The 20,190-nt window shown below is 36.4% G+C and overlaps 3 protein-coding genes across 3 annotated transcripts; all 3 read right to left on the bottom strand.

Moving 5' to 3' along the window:
• Positions 1–2,720: 2,720 nt before the first annotated feature.
• LOC144243829 (olfactory receptor 5AL1-like) lies at positions 2,721–3,661 on the bottom strand. Its single transcript, XM_077778971.1, is given in 2 exon segments — positions 2,721–2,959; positions 2,962–3,661. Coding segments are annotated over 2 exon segments (939 nt in total).
• Positions 3,662–10,914: 7,253 nt separating this feature from the next.
• LOC144243830 (olfactory receptor 5AL1-like) lies at positions 10,915–11,863 on the bottom strand. Its single transcript, XM_077778972.1, is given in 2 exon segments — positions 10,915–11,448; positions 11,450–11,863. Coding segments are annotated over 2 exon segments (939 nt in total). The 5' UTR covers positions 11,855–11,863.
• A 1,472-nt stretch (positions 11,864–13,335) lies between these two features.
• LOC144243816 (olfactory receptor 8U9) lies at positions 13,336–14,295 on the bottom strand. Its single transcript, XM_077778956.1, has one exon. The coding sequence runs from the start codon at positions 14,293–14,295 to the stop codon at positions 13,336–13,338; it is 960 nt and encodes a 319-aa protein (XP_077635082.1).
• Positions 14,296–20,190: the final 5,895 nt, after the last annotated feature.

The following is a 20,190-nucleotide window of genomic DNA, read 5'->3' as shown; positions in this document are numbered from 1 at the left end:
TCTGCTCCTCCCCCACTTGTGCTCTGTCTCTGTCTCAAAAATAAATATGCCATGATCCTTTTGAGAGACAAGTCAGAAACACTATGATAAGTCCATTATATCAGACTCTTCAGTATTGGAAGGGACAGTAATTTCTTCATACTGAAATCAATAGGTTGAAGGAAGGAATACTACCTTCCCATAGTTGAAAGGATACCTAATTCACTGTAATTGTAAACCACACAATATTGTTTCAGAAGAGGTACATTTTACAGCAATGAAAGTTTGGCATGACCAAGGCCAATGAACCATGTTAACATGAACCTCACCACCAACAATAAGTTGGCTTGATAGAAAATCGGAATGGCATATTGACAGTTCATCTAACTCATCAGCCCGGAAAAAGAACTTGCTGCATCAGAGTACTGTCCTCTATGAGACACTGGAGGTTACAACCAAATGGCAATATAGGTTACAGTTTCCTCAATAGTACACAATCATGGGTCTGGAAATGAAGAAGTGGTACTAGGATTGGCCCTTATTACATCCCATGACCCAATTTCTGAATTTGTGTCTCCTCTTCCCACAATATTAGGCTCTTCTGGGTTATAGGCTTGGGATCCAGAAGGCAAATATTTCCGATAGGGTCTCAATCAGTGTTTTAACGAACTGAAATCTGTGATGACTTCATGCTAATGGACCAGCAGGCAAGGAATGAAATAGTGTGTTGGCCAAGGTAGTTAATTCTAATTAACATAAGAAATTAAAGGTGTCAATGAACAATTGGGCCAGGAGAAGTATATTTGGAACACAGGAATTCACGGAGCATCCTTAGAACTTCCGTGCCCAGTGATAATGTTATTGAAAATGGGCAACTGTAAAAAAGTATACTTTAACAAGGAGAGGGCAATTAAAGTCTCAGTAACCATGTAGGATAAGGTTTGTGTCACTCTACCTGAGAGTGATCGGTGCAGCTGAAGTGCTGGCTGGATGTGAAGGAAATATAGAAGGAGCAGTGCTTGAATGATCATGATAAAATGTTGAGCCAAGAGTTTGGCAGTTGTTTACAAAACTAAACAGCCTCTTACCATATGACCCAACAATTGTGTTCATTGGTACACAACCAAAGGAGCTAAGAATGTAAATTCACACAAAAACTTGCACACTGTTGTTTAAAGCAGCTTTATTCATTCATAATCACCAAAACTTGGAAGCAGCTAAGTTGTTGCTTTTTTTTTTTTTTTAATGTTTTATTTATTTCTAGGAGAGAGAGACAGCGTGAGCAGGGGAGGGACAGAGAGAGAGGGAGTCACAGACTGAAACAGGCTCCAGGCTCCGAGCTGGCAGTCAGCACAGAGCCCGACGCGGGGCTCGAACCCACAAACCGCGAGATCATGACCTAAGCGAAAGTCGGAAAGTCGGACGCTTAACCGACTAAGCCACCCAGGCGCCCCTAAGTTGTTGCTTGGTAGGTGAATGGACAAATAAACTACANACCATATGACCCAACAATTGTGTTCATTGGTACACAACCAAAGGAGCTAAGAATGTAAATTCACACAAAAACTTGCACACTGTTGTTTAAAGCAGCTTTATTCATTCATAATCACCAAAACTTGGAAGCAGCTAAGTTGTTGCTTGGTAGGTGAATGGACAAATAAACTACGGTACATTCAGACAGTATAATGTTATTCTTCACTAAAAAGAAATGAGCTATCAGACCATGAAAAGACAGGGAGGACACTTACATGCATTTTACCAAGTGAAAAAAAACCCGGTCTGAAAAAGCCACATACTATGTGATTCTAACTCTCTGACATTCTAGAAAAGGCAAAACCAGGGAGACAATAAAAAGATTAGCAGATGCCAGATGTGGAAGTGGTGGAGGACAGTGGTGGAGGCTGAATTAGCAGAGCACAGAGGACTTTTAAGGCAATGAAAATACTCTGGATAATATTACAGTGATGGACATAAGTCCTTGTACATCTGTCTGAACCTATACATGTACAAACCCAAGAGTGAACCCTAAGATAGCCTATGGACTTTGGATGATTATGATGTGTCAATCTAGTTTCATCCATCATGACAAATGTACCTTTCTGGTGAGGAATGTTGATAGTGGGGAGAGGGGGCTCTGCACGTGTGGTAATAGGGGTCTATGAGAAATTTCTGTATCTTTCTTTTAGTTTTGTAGTAAACCTAAAACTACTCTGAAAAATGAGATCTTTTAAAAAATGTTCAACCATATCAATAGGGACATTTAAAACAAACAGACAGGTCACTTTTCAGGCATTTTCAAACCAAAACCCTTTAACCAAGCACCTTGTTATTTTTTCACTCTAGTTCAACGATGGAAAAAAATCATATCTGGTATTTTCAATATTTGCGAGGCTGATGTCTGTCAAGATAGCCTAAAATTTTCCATATCATAGTGAAATAAGATAAAGTTATGATTTTAAGGTGTTTTGTTCTTCATCTCTATTGTTGAAGCATCTCATGGGAAAACATAATGGGTGGTGTTTATCTGTTTTTTCAAAATTCAACAGTTAAACAAAAAACATTTATAAAATATCTACTCTGTGTAAGCAAAAACAGGAAAAGGCCTGTTTTGAAAGAAATACAGATCAGGGAACTGAGCTTCAGAAGACAAAGATTTCTACACTTACCGGCACAATACCATGTACAAGCCTTCCTTTAAAAGTTCTTAATTTCTAACATTTCTTTAGAAACAACATAACTGATTATCTATTATCAAAATATACCTTTTCAAAAAATTTCTTGAAAGCCTTTTTTACTTCCTGATTCCTCAAGCTGTAGATCAATGGGTTTAACATGGGAATCACCACTGCATAGAATACTGAGGCAAATTTGTCTTTATCCAGTGAGTGGCTTGACTTGGGGCGCAGGTACATAAAACTGAGGGTCCCATAATACATAGTAATAGAAAACAGGTGAGAAGCACAGGTAGAAAAGGCTTTAGTCTTCCTGCAGCAGAATGGATCTTTAAGATGGTGAAGACAATGAACACATAGGATATGAGAACAATAATAAGAGAACAGAACACATTGAACCCAGCAATGACCAACAACATCAACTCTTTGACTTGGGTATCAGAGCAGGCCAGAGCAATCAAGGGGACATCATCACAGTAGAACTGGTTGACCACATTAGAGTCACAGAAAGACATGTGGAATGTAGCCACTGCTTGTATGAGCCCTACAGTGAATCCATAAATATACAAGCCAGTGACCATTTGGATGCAGAATTTCCTGGGCATGAGAATGACATAGAGTAAAGGGTTGCAGATGGCCACATAGCGATCATAGGCCATAACAGACAGCATTAATAATTCCCAAACTGAAAATGTGATAAAGCAACATACTTGAGTGGCGCATGCATAATATGGGATACTTTTAACTTCACGTAAAGAGTTTGCAAGGGTGTTTGGAGTGATGGCGGAGGTACCATAAAAATCAACAAAAGCCAGATGACAGAGGAAAAAATACATGGGTGTGTGAAGTTGGGGACTTATTTGGATAAGCACAATCAAGCCAAGATTACCCAAGGCAGTAACTAAGTAAATCAATAAGAATACACAAAAGAGAATGGCCTGAAGCTCTGGATTGTCTGTGAGGCCCAAGAGAATAAACTCAGTGACTTCTGACTGATTGACTTTTGCCATGAAAGAGATGAAAAATAAACAGCAAACAACGAATCTACGATAAACTCTTCTCAAGCACAGACTCTGAATAATCTTTACCTTTAAGGTTTAATCAATTCCATAGTGAGAAGAGCGACGTGGTTCATCAGGGTGTTATGTTAAATTCAGCCAAAGAAGATTACTGATAAGCACTCTGAATTATGTGTGGATTCCACTTATGCTTTCAGTGTGAAAGGATTTGGTCTAGGCAAAAATTCCGTGATACAAAAATCCACGAGGGAGCTGTATAAGTAGAAAGAGAACATTTCAATTAAAATGTTATAATCAATATAATGGCAAAATCTGTGTGGTGCTTTTCTTTATATATAAAGAAATACAAAGGAACATTAAGAATGTAAGTGGCTTAGGGCACCTGGGTGACTCAGTCGATTAAGTGTCTGACTTCAGCTCAGGTCATGGTCTTTCAGTTCATGAGTTCAAACCCTGCATCACCTGGAGCCTGCTTCAGATTCTGTGTCTCCCTGTCTCTCTACCCATCTCTCACTCACGTTCTGTCTCTCTCAAAAATAAACATTAAAAAAAAAAGAATGTAAGTCGCTTTGGCAGCATTTATCAAAATGATTTCTTAAGTTGTAAGTTCATCTCATAAAATTATTATAATTTCATCATTTCATAATAATATTAAAGATTACCAAAATCAAGTGCAGAAAATATAAAAGAAAAGTCAGAAACAAAATATTAATACTATTTATTTATAGGTGTCCTGTTTGGTATAATTTAAAATTTTTCTTCTTTTTACTTATCTCCNCTTTCTTTTTTCCTTCCTTCCTTCCTTCCTTCCTTCCTTCCTTCCTTCCTCCTTTCCTTCCTTCCTTTCAATGCACACATAATATTGATATTAAAAAAAAAACAAGACTGTGATTTTCCTGGCTTTGTCTTTTTGCAAAATGCACCTCAGAGAATAATTTTCCAAATTGTAAAATAGTTTTCAATGATTCGAAGACATTATCTTACCTTTCCTTCAAGTATCCAAAGTGACTAGAACTGAAACAGCTTTTAAAACAGCTAAATGTTACAGAACACTTCCAGAAACCCAGACCGGACTCTGAATGCATGAAAGCTAGCAGAATTGGAATCATCCCCTTACCTTTCTCAAGCATAGCATGGGGTAAGTTAACTTGATTTTCCTTTATCACCACACTGTCTCTGGTTACTTCACATGCACATGATGGTCCAGACAGGCAAAATATAGTAACATATAAAAAGCACTTCCTCCCCTTAAATTCTGATTAACAACTCCTTTGAAACTTTATCTTGGTTACTATTTTATTTTTTTCTCTCCTCTATCGCACTTTTCAACCAAATGCCTTAGAACAAAAGCATGTACCCTAATTTCTCAATCATATTTATGACTTAACCAAATATAACCTACCCTCCTTTTCCATTAAACCAAGAAATCTCCTCACTGAGTTTACTATCAACCTCCCTATTCCAAAATCTAATAAAGCTCATTTTTCCTTGGTAACTTTGTAACATTGACCCCTATTAAATACACCTTTGGTTTCCTGAACAAAACAGACTCTGTGTTTATTATTCGTCCATTCTGATTTTCTACCTTGGAGGCTCTGCTTCTATTTAGACAACATGGTCTTCATGCTCTCACCAAAGCCTCCACTCTTTCCCCTTTACACTTTTTGTTTAGTGATTTTATCCAATCCTATGTCCTCAATAGACACCTATACATTGTTTAAGCACAAATATGTATTTCTATCCCTCATTTATTTTCTATGTTCTGTATACATCTAAATGCCACCCAGAAATTCCCACTTATATATTCTAGATGATCATCAAGAGTATCACGTACAGAAAATAACGTGGCATCTCTGCAAATCAGTCCTAATGCTCAGACCTGAAGTATATATTTTACATCTTTAACTAACAGTGCCATTATTCACTCAGTTTTCCAAATCAGACCAATTACCTTTTATTTTGCTTTCCTATTCCCCATGCCAACATTCAATTTGTCCCTGATAACTATTTCATACTTTACACACGTTTCATATGTTTTCACTTATATTGTTTCCTTGATCCAACGACAATGATTTCTTACTTTATTTTGTTTTGTTGCAACTGACCCTTAATTTTTATTCTTGCCTCCAATATTTCCTGCGTCTCTCTGTTCCTCACATTTTAGCTTATGTAAACTTTTATAGACATGAAATTCATTTTTATGTTCTCCTGGTGTAATTCTTCGATGTCTTCCTATTCTTCTCAAGACAAAATCCTAACTTCTTCAACATGGCTGACATAACTCTTGAACATCTAGTTTCTGCATCTCAGACCGGAACTGATCTCTTGTGGTTCTCTTTGTACCATGTTTATGTTACAGGTATTCCAAACCACCATTGCTATTTGAATGTAAGCCATAATTTTATACACTTTAAAAAAATCTATTTATTTTTGAGAGAGAGAGAGAGAGGCAGAGAGACACACACAGAATCTGAAGCAGGCTCCAGGTTCTGAGCTGTCAACACAAAATCCACCATGGGGCTAGAACCCACAAGCCAGCATGAGATCATGACCTGAGCTGAAGTCAGACGCTTACTCAACTGAGCCAACCAGGCGCCCCAATTTTATATACGTTTATAATCTCTTCCCAGAACACTCCCCCTTTGCCATCATTCCCTTTGCCTGACTTTCCTCCCACTAAACTTCCAGTATCTTGTTGTGCTGCTTTTTCTTGGAGGCTTTCCTGACTTTTCAGGGCAGATTAAGTGTCCCCCATATATACATTTTTCATCCATTGATTTGTTCTTTGTAGCACTTGCCATACTATATGGTAACCAACTATTAACATGTCTATAACACATTCTAAACTTAAAACTGTTATGTTTAAGCACTAATATTTTTATTCTGCACCCAACTGAATCACCTACCTTTTATAGAATCTAATACAAAGAAGATGGTCAATAACTCTCTATTCAACGATTAAGTGAATAAAAGTTATGGATATATAAGTCCAAAGGCTTTCTCACTAGGGTATAACATATTTTTCTTATGATCTGACATTTTTCAATATTCAGTACACTGTCATTCAGTTCAACCGCAAACCCTTAAGTGGTCCATCCTGGTGCACCTTAAAGAAATCTTTGTGAAGCCAGTAAAATTTAAAATTACCTGGGTATTATGAGACAACGTTGTATTGTCTATGCATGGTCCCCCGGGAAACTTCTTTTGGGTCTCAAATTTATTTTTAACAAACACTGAAAAACAATATAATTATATATATATGAAGAGCATGGAATTATTTTATAATTTAGGGTTTAGGGACAAGGTTATTTCCCTTGAAATGGTCGATCACCTTCTAGGCTATTAGTTAATGAAAGAATCTAGGGTAGAAGAATATTTTAATTATCTCTTTTGGGAAAACAGTTTGATTAATTGCTATCTCTGCTTTAATTTTTGTCACATTGGTTTCATATTAAAGTTGTAGTTTCTTAAAAATAAACATTCAATTCATGGTCTTTGTCTTTAGTATCAGCCTTTGAAAACCATTAGACAAAAATGAATTTCCCAGTTAGTAACATGGAAACCTTTCTTCTGAGATGAATGTCTCAAATTGTTGTTATGATTGACATTTCAGTACAACTGCAAAGATTAATTTAAAAGAATGTTCACTTTCCTCTTTAGTCTCTAGGAGACCAAATGCATCCAAATCATAGGTCAGTTGATACTTTGTTGTAGTCACTCCACAGAAATGGATGAGCCTCTCCAACTAAATTTGCCTTAGTTGAAAACCAGTTGTGTCCACAGGGCCGCCATGTCTGTTCAGCCTCAGCCGCAGCTATGCAGAACAGAAAACAGATGAGAGTATTGTATTCAGTAAGTAGAGCTCAAGATAATAGTTCTGGATAATGCTCTTGATGAACCTTGGTGTACATATTACATATTTGATTCTTGGACTATTGGCAAATGGCCTAACTGGTCTGCTACTTAGAAAACTGCCTGCTGGCAAATTAAAGACATCTTATTTTGTGGCCATAAATAGTGGAAACAAATAGTGATTGCTGATAAATTTGCCTTAGACTTTATCCAAGGGGTTAAGATGGAGTCCAAGCAATTACTAATATATCCTGCTGTACATGAATTAATACCGTGGGACAAGGGGACACATCATTGCAGAATCATCAGGAAAAAGGTACCTGCTTCTCTCAAAATACCACTATTTGCCGGAGAATGAAACTGCACGAGTTATCCCTGACGGCAAGGCCTAGGGAAAGACCCGTGGGAAAGGACTGCAAGGCAGTAAGAACCCCCTGAAGAATTCCTTCTCTCTGTTTACTCTGTGTTTTTACTATCATTTCTGCTGTTAGTCTATTTTGGCATTAATATGAAACCAGAATTGCCCAAAGTTCCCCCTCTTCCTCCAAAATGGAATGTACCTAAATATCATGCCCATCCTCTCAATAGGATGTCATCTTATGATTATTGTAGTAACTGGCAAAATTGGGGACAGTCTGGTATGCATGTGGTCTATAAGAGACATGGAACTCATTTTCCTTGTATGGGTCTAATTGCCAATAGAATACATATTATGCTCTAAGCAGAGACAAAATAAGACTTATTAGTTTTGAAGGACTTTCCTGAAAAAGTGTTAGAGAAATATTTGCCTGCTGCCCCTGGCCTCAAGCCTGTGAGGCAATTTGTGGATTGTTCTGGTCAAAGAATGAGACCTGTAAATGTAGAGACCAAATTCTAGTTGATCCAAGTAAAACATTTCCACACGTCCTCTATGATAAATGTTGACGTTGTTTTTTCTTAGTAAGGGGTTGTGAAAGTTTATCACCTATAACCGCGGGTGCAAGTATATCTTGTTCTTGCATGCCCGCTGAACTTAAACAATTAAAGGGCACTTTGATCTCATGTATTCTGGCTATATGCTCCACTTATTTTTAAATATCCTGCCATACATAATAAAGAATATGTAGAACTTTGTTATGACTATCTAGTTAAATATTATTAGTTTAAGCAGAATTCTTGTACCGCAAAATCACTGTTGTCAAAAACATTTAGAAATGTTAAATCCCATAACTGCTTTCTAAAAATGTAAATTGTTTACACATGATTGTTTAGATTTGCTACAAAAACCCTAAACTGAAAAATAAATTTAAGCAGTCCACCTGAAGAGGCTGGCTCCATGCCTTCTTCGCCAACTCCAACCCTCACCCTCCGGGTCAACCCTGGCTTGCAAAGGCTGGACCCCTGCAACTATTTATGGGAGTTGAACTGTTTAGCTGCCTGGGCCTGGGGTTCTGATAAGTATGGTTGCAACTAGTACCACAGGTTGACCTTATCCTCTTTCTTGGAGTCCTGTTGATCCTTATCCTAATTAAACTGTATTGGAAAACTTGAACATTTTTGGTTTCAACCTCTGTCTGATAGTCTACAAAATGGCATATTCTTGGGTAAATTCTCCAGAAGCCAAGCCCATGTAGAAATGAGGGGTAGATGTAGACAGACAAGTCTTAATGTGTTCCTTATGTTTCTATCTTGTACTTATTTTTATTTTTTTAATGTTTATTTATTTTTGAGAGAGAGAGAGAGAAAGACAGAGTGCAAGTAGGGCGGGCAGAGAGAGAGGGAGACAGAATCCAAAGCATGTCCAGGCCCTAAGCTGTCAGCACAGAGCCTGATACAGGACTCGAACTCACAAACAATGAGTCTCCCCTTTCTCTGCCCTTCTCTTACTCATGCTCTTTCTCTCTCTCTCAAAAATAAAACAAACATTAAAATAGTATTCTCAGGGCGCCTGGGTGGCTCAGTCAGTTAAGTGTCCAACTTCGGCTCAGGTCATGATCTCGCAGTTTGTGGGTTCGAGCCCCATGTCAGGCTCTGTGCTGACAGCTTAGGGCCTGGACATGCTTTGGATTCTGTCTCCCTCTCTCTCTGACCCTCTCCTGCTCATACTGTCTCTCTCCCTCTTAGAAATAAGTAAAACATTTAAAAAATTAAAATAAAAAAGAATATTCTGAACAACATTACTTCTGAAGTTTATTTCATGAAAAAGGAAGTATGAAATAAATTCACAAACATGAAATTTGCTTGTCTTCCTCAAAGTACTGTACATGACAAAATTTTGCAATGACCTATTGCAGACTGATTAAAAGTGACAGCTGTGTATAACTTCAATGTGTAATTTTTCTCTTGGCCAGAATACAGAAGTCTACAAATCTATGTAACAAAGTTTTCTCTTCACACTATTAAAATTAATGAACTTTCATCAAAATGTTTGTATTGTTTATACAAAGTTAGAATTTTATAAGATTTACAAAGAATTTGAAACTGAAACGTCACAATGAAAAATGTGCCAAAAGATACCAATCAACTAAAAGACTAAAATAAAATAATAAATACTGAAGGTCTTATTTTTATTTTAGATTTTTATTTTGGCATAATTTCAGAGTTACAGAAAAGATGCTTATGTTTTACAAAAATTTCCTGTACACCCTTCACCCAGATTTCCCCAAACATTAACATTTTGCCACATTTTTAAATCCTGAGCTGTTTGATAATCAGTTGAAGACATAATGTCTCCTTATTCTTGTATACTTATCTGTGTATATTTACTAAAAGCAGGGGTATTCTTAAATGACCACAGCCCTATTATAAAAATTAGCAAATTAACATTGACACAGAATTACTATTTAATCCACAGACCCTATTCTGCTCTGAGGGACTTGTGTCATTTGGAAAAATTCAAGTTTGCTCTTTTAGTCTTTTTGTTAGATGTTCTACCAGCATTGATGCCATTGTCCCTGTGAGGTCATCAGAAGCATCAGTTTTTTCAGATGCATCTTACTGGGAATGTGTGTGTGTGTGTGTGTTTCATAGACAATGTTAGTAACTTTAATTGTTTTAGTGATCTGAACTAGATGTGGTTTTTATCAATGCCATGAGTTGGAGTGTTCAAGTCAAAACTTTTCTATGGAAAATAAAATTATTTTAAATAATCTATGGAACAAAATTTAACCTACTATTTGCAATTGAATTTATTTTATTTTCATATACTTCAATAATTTCAGCAGTCATAATTTTCATAATAATAAAAAATAAAATCAGAAAATTACCGTTCACTGTATATTGATACAAAATCATGTTACTAATAGTATGCTAACGTAGAAAACTTAATAACTGTTTTTTTAACGTTGTTTCTTTTGTTTTTGTTTTTATTTTGCATCTCAATTCTGAGGCCTTTCAGTTAGACTACCAATCTTTTATTTTACAGTAGAAAACACCTTTTCTATAATTCTCTTCAAAGCATTTTTGACTTCCGGGTTTCTCAGGCTGTATATTAAAGGATTTAGCCTGGGGGGTACCACAATATAGAAAACAGACGCTATTTTGTCAGTATTCAGAGAATGCCTTGTTTTTGGCTGCATATACATGAAGATGATGATACCATAAAATATGGTGATGGAAGTCAGGTGGGAGGCACAAGTAGAAAATGCCTTTTGTCTGCCTTCAGCCGAATTAATCCTCAGAATGGCAAATACAATGAATATGTAGGAGATGAGGATGATAAAAAGAGAGAAAAGGGTATTGAAACCAGCAAGTGTGAACAATATCACTTCTTTGATATCTTTATAATGGGTTTTATGGCAGGCCAGACCAACCAGGGGAATATCATCACAGAAGTGATTTATTATACAGAAAGATAAGTGGAATGTAAGCATTGTCTGTAGGAGTCCCACAGAAAAGCCATACAAATATGTACTAACCACCATTTGAATACAGACCCTTCTGTTCATGAATAACGGTATAGAGTAAAGGGTTGGAAATGGCTGCATACCTATCATTAGTCATGACTGAGAGCATATACACTTCACAAACCACAAATATGATAAAGCAACACAACTGAGTAGCACAAGCAGGTAAGGCTATTCTCTTAACTTCTTGGAGAAAGTTCACCAGGGTGTTAGGGGTGACAGAGGAGGTGTAGCACAAATCAACAAAAGCTGGGTTGCTGAGGAAAAAATACATGGGCGTGTGAAGCAGAGAAATGATATAAATTAGTATAATTAACCCAAGATTACCTATGACGTTAATTAAGTAGATCACTAGAAAGATCCCGAAAAGAAGGGCTTGAAGCTCTGGACTTTGTATGAGTCCCAAGAGGATGAATTTAGTTGCTTCCGAATTATTCCCTTCCACCATGGAATACGTGTAGAAGCATTTCATATTCTAATCTCTGGAACGTCAATGCTGGATAATCATCCACTTCTTGCATTAAGAACTTAACTCATACTTATTTTAAAGTGACCATATTGGAAAGATAATCCTCACTGGTCCTATGGGCCATTCTCAGGTTTCAATACTGCCTAGTTGTGACTTGAACGGATTTGCTCCAGGCAGAAACTCCAACATGCTCAGTGATCTAGGGGATTGTTGAAGAAGAATGTCTTGAAGTAAAATGTGGAATCGCTTATACAATGAAAACCCAGGATTATAGGTATAACAAAAAAATATTTCAATGATAAAAGAGATGGGGGCACATTTCAGAGTAATATATTAAGATTAAATACTAAACATTTCAGCTCAACTGAGAATTAAAACAATCATAATTCTGACTAAACATTATTCTTAGTGTGCTAGCCAATGCAATAAAGAAAGGGGTAAAACTATTACTTATAATGTATATAATGTTGTATCTGTGGAAAGATATATTTGTTACAATTGTGGAAAAGTCTTCTGTTATAAATATAGTGAAAATGATGCTATAATAAAAATGTAACTTCAAATAAATGTGAAAATATAGTTTTTAAGGTTCCATTTTAAATAATAAATTTAAAGCCTAGGGTTTAATATTTAACTTAGCACAAAGCTGGCCTTATATGTTCCTGTTTATCTTTGAGCTCAGTAAATTCATAGTTCCACATTATTTCTTAGTTGAATAAAATTAGGAAAGAAGAAAATTCTTACAAGTTAATTCAAATATGTCATGCATAGTGGGTAACTCATAAACCTACTAAATAAACCTGCGAGAACAGTCTGGACATTTCTTATGTATTACTTGTTTGTTTACTTGTTTGTTTTTAGATGGAGTGTGAGCAGGGGAGGGACGGAGAGAGAGAGAATCCCAAGCAGGCTCTGTACCACCAGTGTAGAGCCCAACTGTGGGGCTGAAACTCACTAACCATGAGACCATGACCTGAGCCAAAATCAAGAGTCAGATGCTTATTTGTATTTTTCCCTAAGAAATTAGCAACTAAGGAGAAAATATTTATACTATGCATCTTTGCTTTTCATGTGGGATTTTGTTAATATAGCCAGAGAATTCTAAACCGGGAATTTTGGAGAGGTGAAGAGTCTGAACTTTCATCCATATTCTGCCCATAACTAGTTATGTAGCAAATTAGAGGCTTTTTCTTTTATTTGAGAATTGGCAAAATCAATAATTCCCTGTGGACCAAAACTTAATTATTCTGAATACATTTTCCATTAAAAAATGAGAGAATGGATATAAATTCTTATAGTTATTTTTATATCTGAAAACTCATTTTAAGTGACAATATTTTGAAAATTTCATTGTACAGTTAACACATATACAGAAGTTACATATTAAAAATAGGTATTCTGATAGTTTTTTAAGTGGAAAAACCAGACCATGAAGATAAGCCTGTTTATATTTATTCAAGTTACTTCCTTAATTTAATGAACACAAAAGCCTGGTTTCTATTGACAATGACTTTCTTCAGAGCATCTTTCACCTCCTTGTTCCTAAGGCTGTAGATTAAGGGGTTCAACATGGGAATGATCACTGTGTAGAAGACTGAGGCCATCTTATCTGTGTCCAGGGAATGGTTTGAGCTTGGCTGTAAGTACATAAAGATAAGGGTTCCATAGAATATGGTGACCGCCAGCATGTGAGAGCCACATGTGGAGAAAGCCTTGCGCCTGCCCTCAGCTGAGTTCATCCTCAAGATGGCAGAAATAATGTACGTGTAGGAGACAAAGACAACCAGAAGGGAAGAAATAAACATGATTCCAGCACAGGCAAAGATCCATAGCTGCTTGGAGCGAGTGTCTGAGCAGGTTAGCCTGAGGAGAGGCATATCATCACAATAGAAATGATTGATGATATTAGAATGACAATAGGAGAGGCGAAAGGTGAGGATGGTATGAAATAGTGCAACCAGGAAGCTATAGCTGTAGGGGACAACCACAAGCTGAATGCAGATTCCTGGGGACATTACAACCATGTAGAGGAGAGGGTTACAAATGGCCACGTATCGATCATAGGCCATGGAAGCCAGTAGCAAGCACTCAGCAGTCATGAAGGCCAGAAAACAGCCTAACTGAGCAGCACATGCATTGAAAGAGATAACATTTTGTTTGTACAAGAAATTCCCAAGCATTTTGGGTGTAATGACAGAAGAGTAACAAAAGTCAACAAAAGCCAGGTTGCTAAGAAAGAAGTACATCGGTGTGTTGAGTCTTAAGTCTGTTCTAATGACTAGGATCAAACCCAGATTACCTATTACTGTGAAAAGGTAGATAAATAAGAAAACCACAAAAAGGGGCATCTTCAACTCTTGACGATCTGTGAGGCCCATGAGAATAAACTCCGTTACTTGGGTGCAGTTTATCTGGGCCATATACCTTTGGTGACTCTGAATGAAGAGAAGAGAATTAGATCCAGTTTAATAAAATTAATTGTAATGTTTAGCTCCCTCCTGCCTCCAGCCCCCTAAGCTGTCAGAACTCAGTTCTCTTAGGTTTTGGGGGTTTTTTATTCTCTTAGGTTTTTATGAAGACTTCATTACATGATGATGACTGACTAAGTCATTGGCCATTGGCTGATTCAAACTCCAGTCCCTCTCCCCAAGTCCCGAGAGGTCAGAGAAGAGAATAAAAGCTCCAATCCTTTAATCACAGCTTAGTCCACCCAGTGACTAGCCCCCACTCTAGGGTGGGGTCCATAAATTACATTACATCATTAACATAACAAGACACCCATTTCACCCTGATGGCTTTGAAGTATTTTCAGGAACTGTGAATGAAGACCAAATATATCTGAGAAATAAATATTTCTTATAAGTCATTATATCACAGTGTTAACAAAAATATGAAGCTAGAATTTCAATCATGGCAATACAATGTACTAGTAATGGTGTCCCTTTTCAAAGCACTCAAACTTTCTTGGCATGTTCACTGAAATTTAAAGCACATGTAATCTTCTTAAGGGATAAATGCAAAATTACCATTGGGACTCATTCAACTTGTTATATCTCATCATTAAAAAAAGAAAATGCACTCAAGTTTTCAGCCCACTTCACATTTTTATAATGAACAATTGCTCTTTGAATGAGAGGTGACTATTGAAAGATAGCATTTTATTGAGATTGAAGCCAAGAAGGATAGTAGAAAGAAGCCTGATAAAACTGGGGGATCTGTATTTGAATTTGGCTTTGTTAATCTCTAGTCACATAAGCTTTAGGATGGCAAAAATTCAGTTTGTTCCTCAGTTTACTAATGTATAAATGATGCTGTTTTATATCTAAAAGGATTGTTAATATTAAAAGAAATTATTTACCCCCAGCCTAGGGCAGATGCAAATGCATTTTAAAATAGAAAATATTATGTTAAAAATTGTTCCCCTGATACATTAAAAGGTAGATGTACCGAGGAGGCAGTGTAATCACTTTGAAAATTCACTGTTACCAGGGTTAACGGTGCTTAAGGGTCAGCCTAAGATACCTCCAGGTCCTGAAACCCAGAGGTTACTTAACAAGAAAAACAGAAAATCCCTTACTATTGAATGCAGATAGCCATAAAATTTTATGTATAATGTGTCTTTTAAATTAAAGACAGAGAAGAGTGTCCTAAAATTTTAGATCCTCAAATACAGTCTCAGCAAAGAATAATTAACAAAAGAGAAATACATAGCCTAGTTATATTTTGTTATGTCAGGAAACAGATGACAGAATACATCAGGAGAAGGTAGATGCTCTTCATAAAGCATAAATACAGAAATCAGAAATACATTTATTAAGTGTGTGTGTGTGTGTGTGTGTGTGTGTGTGTCTACTGCTTTCTATGGGACAAAGACAATCTCTTTGACAATATTAGATCATAGCTGCCAATTACCATGATTGCATGAGTAGGTCATTAAGCTTTTAAAAGCCTAACTAGTGATCCCACAAATATATAAATTCCATTCTGAAGTAATTGAGCAACTATGTGATTGGAAATGTTTTCACATCCCAAGAGGCTGAGTAAGGCTTCACTGTTTGACAGCTGTGAGAAATTCAGTGCGCCAATTCATCTTATCTTGAAGGGAGCATACGTTTATGTATGCAAGTATCTTTAAAGGGATATTATATATGGTCTTTTACTGTCTAACCCATGTTTTTTGTTTTTGTTTTTGAGAGAGAGAAAGGAAGAGAGAGATTGAGTGAGCGAGGTGAGGAGAGAGGCAGAGGAAGAGAGAGAGAAAATCCCAAGCTAAGAGTGGAGCCTGACTTTGGGCTCCATTCCATGATATTGAGATCACGACAGAAGCTGAAATCGAGTCAGACCCTCAACGGACTGAGGCATCCAGGTGCCCCTCACCTATGATATTTTATATTCAAATTCCACTCACATCTCTTCCCTCTGTCCCAGCAAACACACATAGTCCAATTTGAATGCTTTGCGGCTCTCAGTTACAACATGCCTTACGGGCTTCCTTAGTTCCATATGTGCTTTTTTATATGTGCTCCTCTCCACCTGGTGATGGAGAGCTGGAGGGGAAACTCCTATTTATCCTTCAAGCTCTTATCAAAATCCCACCTCTCCTGTAAAGACTTCCCTGATTCCTAATTTCCATGCTGCATTACCCACCAGTTTTCTTTTTTGTGCTCCAGAAACATTTTAAACATAACTCATTTACATATTATCTCACATTTGTGGTAGTCATCTGTTTCTATATTTCTTTTCTTAATAGATTGAGATTCCCTTCACTTTCTAATGTAGTCCCTTCTATATGCTTGGTAGTGGGGTATGAAATACGACTTTATCTAATAATATTTTAATATATATTTCCTTTGCTTATAATTTGTGTTATTTTGTTGTATCAGATATATTAAAGAAATATTGATGACTTGATTTTAACGTGCTCATCTCTCATTATGGGTAAATGACTAGCTTTCACAAAAAAGGGAAGGATGGTTTCAATAGATTATAACCTAGTCAATTAAGAGCCTGACTTTTCCAAATGGTTGAATAGACATTATTTTGGAGATCTCATTTTTAAATTTCAAATTAATATGAAATATGTTTTATATAATGGCACATATATATAACTGAAATAAAATTAGAGGAAGCACTCTTTACCTTTATTTCAAAACATGCCACCTGAAGTCTTTTTATTCTAAAATCAATGCCAGTCTAGTCTACTTCATTTTAAAAATACTCATTTTGATCTTAATTTTAAAGACAGTCTTCAAAACTACCTGGTGAGAGAATATTCCTATTTCTTCTCCAGGTGAGTTTGGATGGCAACAAACAGTAGGGTTTTGTCAGTGACTCTATCCCAAGGGATCTTACATAGACATGTGATGCAAGTATATCATCAGAAGAATTACAGTCCATACCCCATAGGGATCCCAAGGATCAGGTCAATTAACAAGATTCTCTAGTTTAATGGTATTATGGATCTAGAGCTTTTTTTTAAAAAATTTTAAATGTTTATTTCTTTTTGACACAGAGAGAGAGACAGAGCATAAGTGGGCGAGGAACAGAGAGAGAGGGAGACACCGAATCCCAACCAGTCTCCAGGCTCTGAGCTGTCAGCACAGAGCCCCTTGCTGGGGTTCGAACTAATGCATCATGAGATCATGACCTGAGCTGATGCTTAGTCAACTGAGCCACCCAAGTGCCCCAATAGCTCTTTCTTTAGTATGACATTATTTCCCTAATATTCCCTAATTTTTGAAATACTATTATTTCCTTATTACTGTATTGTGTTCATGTTGTTGTTGCCCAGTAATAAGATTTGAATTTACCTTTGAAAGGAAAATAAGAATTATTTTGTGACCCTTCTTACAACATATCTTTCAAAGAACTAATTAGGCAACTCTCTCAAGAACCTATTCCTGAACATTTTAACACATAATAGTTTTTCTTTGGGTTACTGTTTGTAATGTTCATGAAGCATATTGTCTTCTTTTTCAGGCTGTCTTTATGAACTATTACTTCATTTCCTTGATGACTTGATCTAAGGATCACTCACATTCTTTAGTTAGTCCATGTAAGGCCATGTGAGAGTGTGCAGGAAGAACAAATTTTCATTCATTAGGGGAAAACACATCTGCTATGGACTGAATTGTATCCCTCCTTTCCATTCCTACTTTGAAGATCTAACAAAAAATCTTTGGTACTTGGAGATGGGGCCTTTGAAAGGTAATTAGTGTTAGATAAGATCATGAAGGTGGGGCTTTCATGATGGAATTCATGCCCTTGTAAGAAGCTTTACCAGAGTACTTCCTCCTCCCCACTCCCACATGCTATAAAAGAAGAGATTATGCAAACAAGCACTGACATAGTGGCCCCCTACAAGCCAAAAGGAGAGCTTCCACCAGGAATCAAATTGCCCAGAAGATTGATCTTAGACTTTCCAGCCTCTAGAACTATGAAAAATAAATTTCTGATGGGTAAGCCACCCAGTTTATGAATTTTGTTATGGGAGCTTGAGATTGCAAAAGCAATGTCTTTGTGGTGGAAACAAAATAATCCTCTACATTGCAAAAGGTTTCTTTGGCCGGGGGTAGGGGAATTATGAAATTATTTCTTTCTTACCAATATGGCAAACTTTCTGTTGTCTTCTTAGTAATTTAGGGAGACCAGTATTTAATTGAGGATGTGCCAGAAAACCCAGATGTATCTTTTAGAGAGATTGAATAGATAGGAGGTGAAACATACAACTGAAACTATACATGATAACCTTAAAAGATGTAAGTGAGAAGGTAGTAAGGCATTTGGTACAAATGTCTAGGGTCCAAAGCAAGGAGTTTATATCACTAGCAACTATAACTTTGGGCTTCAATATAATAATGATGGTGTTGGAAGGATATCTAACATTGGTTGTGAATGATGCATTAATACATCTGGTTCACTGAAGACAAAAAAGAAGCAATTTCATACAAATACAGCCTGGCATGATCACATTGTGTTAGTGTTAATTAGAACATATGTATAGATATGAATGATGTATGAAATATTAAATAATTATTCTATGAATATATAGTACTTAATTTTGTTTTAAGATGGCAAACATACTTAATACAAATGGCAAAATGCACTATTCTTGTTTATGTCTCTTTATAAATTTCATGACTTGGTCTAGGATATTAGAGCAAAACCTAAGACATCTTCTATTTAAATTCATACATATAATTAAATTAGATTGAATTCAAATTAATGAAGTGTAGTTATTTACCATAATTTGTTAAAACTGTGTTTTTATGTTGCTATTTTGATACTAGTTTTATATGTGTTATCAAAGGCTCTTCCCAGTGAATGTTTCATCTTCCTTTTTTTTGTTTTCTGTAGTTTTTTTTGCATTTTTTCTTATATATTCAAATTCATTGTGGATAGTAAACACTAAGTGATAAACAGAACAAAACAAAAACATTCTTTCCATTTTTAAATCTTTAAGTAGAAGAGTTCAGCTTAGTTGACCAAATCTGGGGGGGGGGGAAATACTGAGTAGGAGACACATCGGGAAACTTCCAGAGTGAAGACTGTGTTCTGCATGTTACTGAGGGTTGGTTACTTGACTCTATGCATTTGCATTATTTGTCACAGATACATAAAACCATGCACCCCAAAGTAAATTTTATATCTAAACAAATAAAAAATTAATGAGGTTTTTGGCAAATACCTGGAAGAAATGCATACTCTGACAAATGTATCCAGCTCTGTTGTAAATTTATGATATAACCACACTGAAATGTGGGATGAACTGACCAAGGCAACTTTGGACACCAGTGTTTTGATTAGGAACTGTGAAGTCATAGACAAAAGGGACTACATATAAACTCTGTATTCGAGTTTACAAATTTGTTTCTTATGGGCATTCTAGTTAACAATTCTGAAATCAGCCTACAGGGATATTGGAGCTGAACAAAGAACTAACTGGTTTTTAAGTGGAAGGATCTAGGTTTCTCACTGTTGAAGTGGACTTTACAGTGAAACATGACCTTAAGTCTGGAATGAATCTTGGAGTACTGGATTAGAGTAGAAGATGTCAGAATGAACTCATGTTTAGCTTCATATATATGCACACAGAGCTCTCTCCAGTCCTCCAGTGGCAAATTTTCTTCAACACTGTGTAGAGTGTTAGGGAGTTTCCTTTTTCTTTTTCTCTCTCCATCCTCATGTGAAAGCTCAGGAGAACTTGAAAGGTTTCATGGCATCTCTCATGAGAAAGTACCATTGGGACTCATTTATCCCATCTTCTTTTTCAATTTGTAATAAGAGTGTTCTGAGACAACTTGGGTTGAGCCCTT

Source organism: Crocuta crocuta, unplaced genomic scaffold, assembly GCF_008692635.1.
Source record: "Crocuta crocuta isolate KB4526 unplaced genomic scaffold, BGI_CrCroc_1.0 scaffold511, whole genome shotgun sequence".
NCBI classification, from domain to species: Eukaryota; Metazoa; Chordata; class Mammalia; order Carnivora; family Hyaenidae; genus Crocuta; species Crocuta crocuta.
Note: the sequence above shows the minus strand (reverse complement) of the source record. Positions and strands in the feature narration are given on the sequence as shown.

Bases quoted from the DNA above. Each gene is read 5' to 3' on its own strand.
- LOC144243816 (XM_077778956.1), bottom strand. From the start codon at position 14,295: ATGGCCCAGATAAACTGCACCCAAGTAACGGAGTTTATTCTCATGGGC.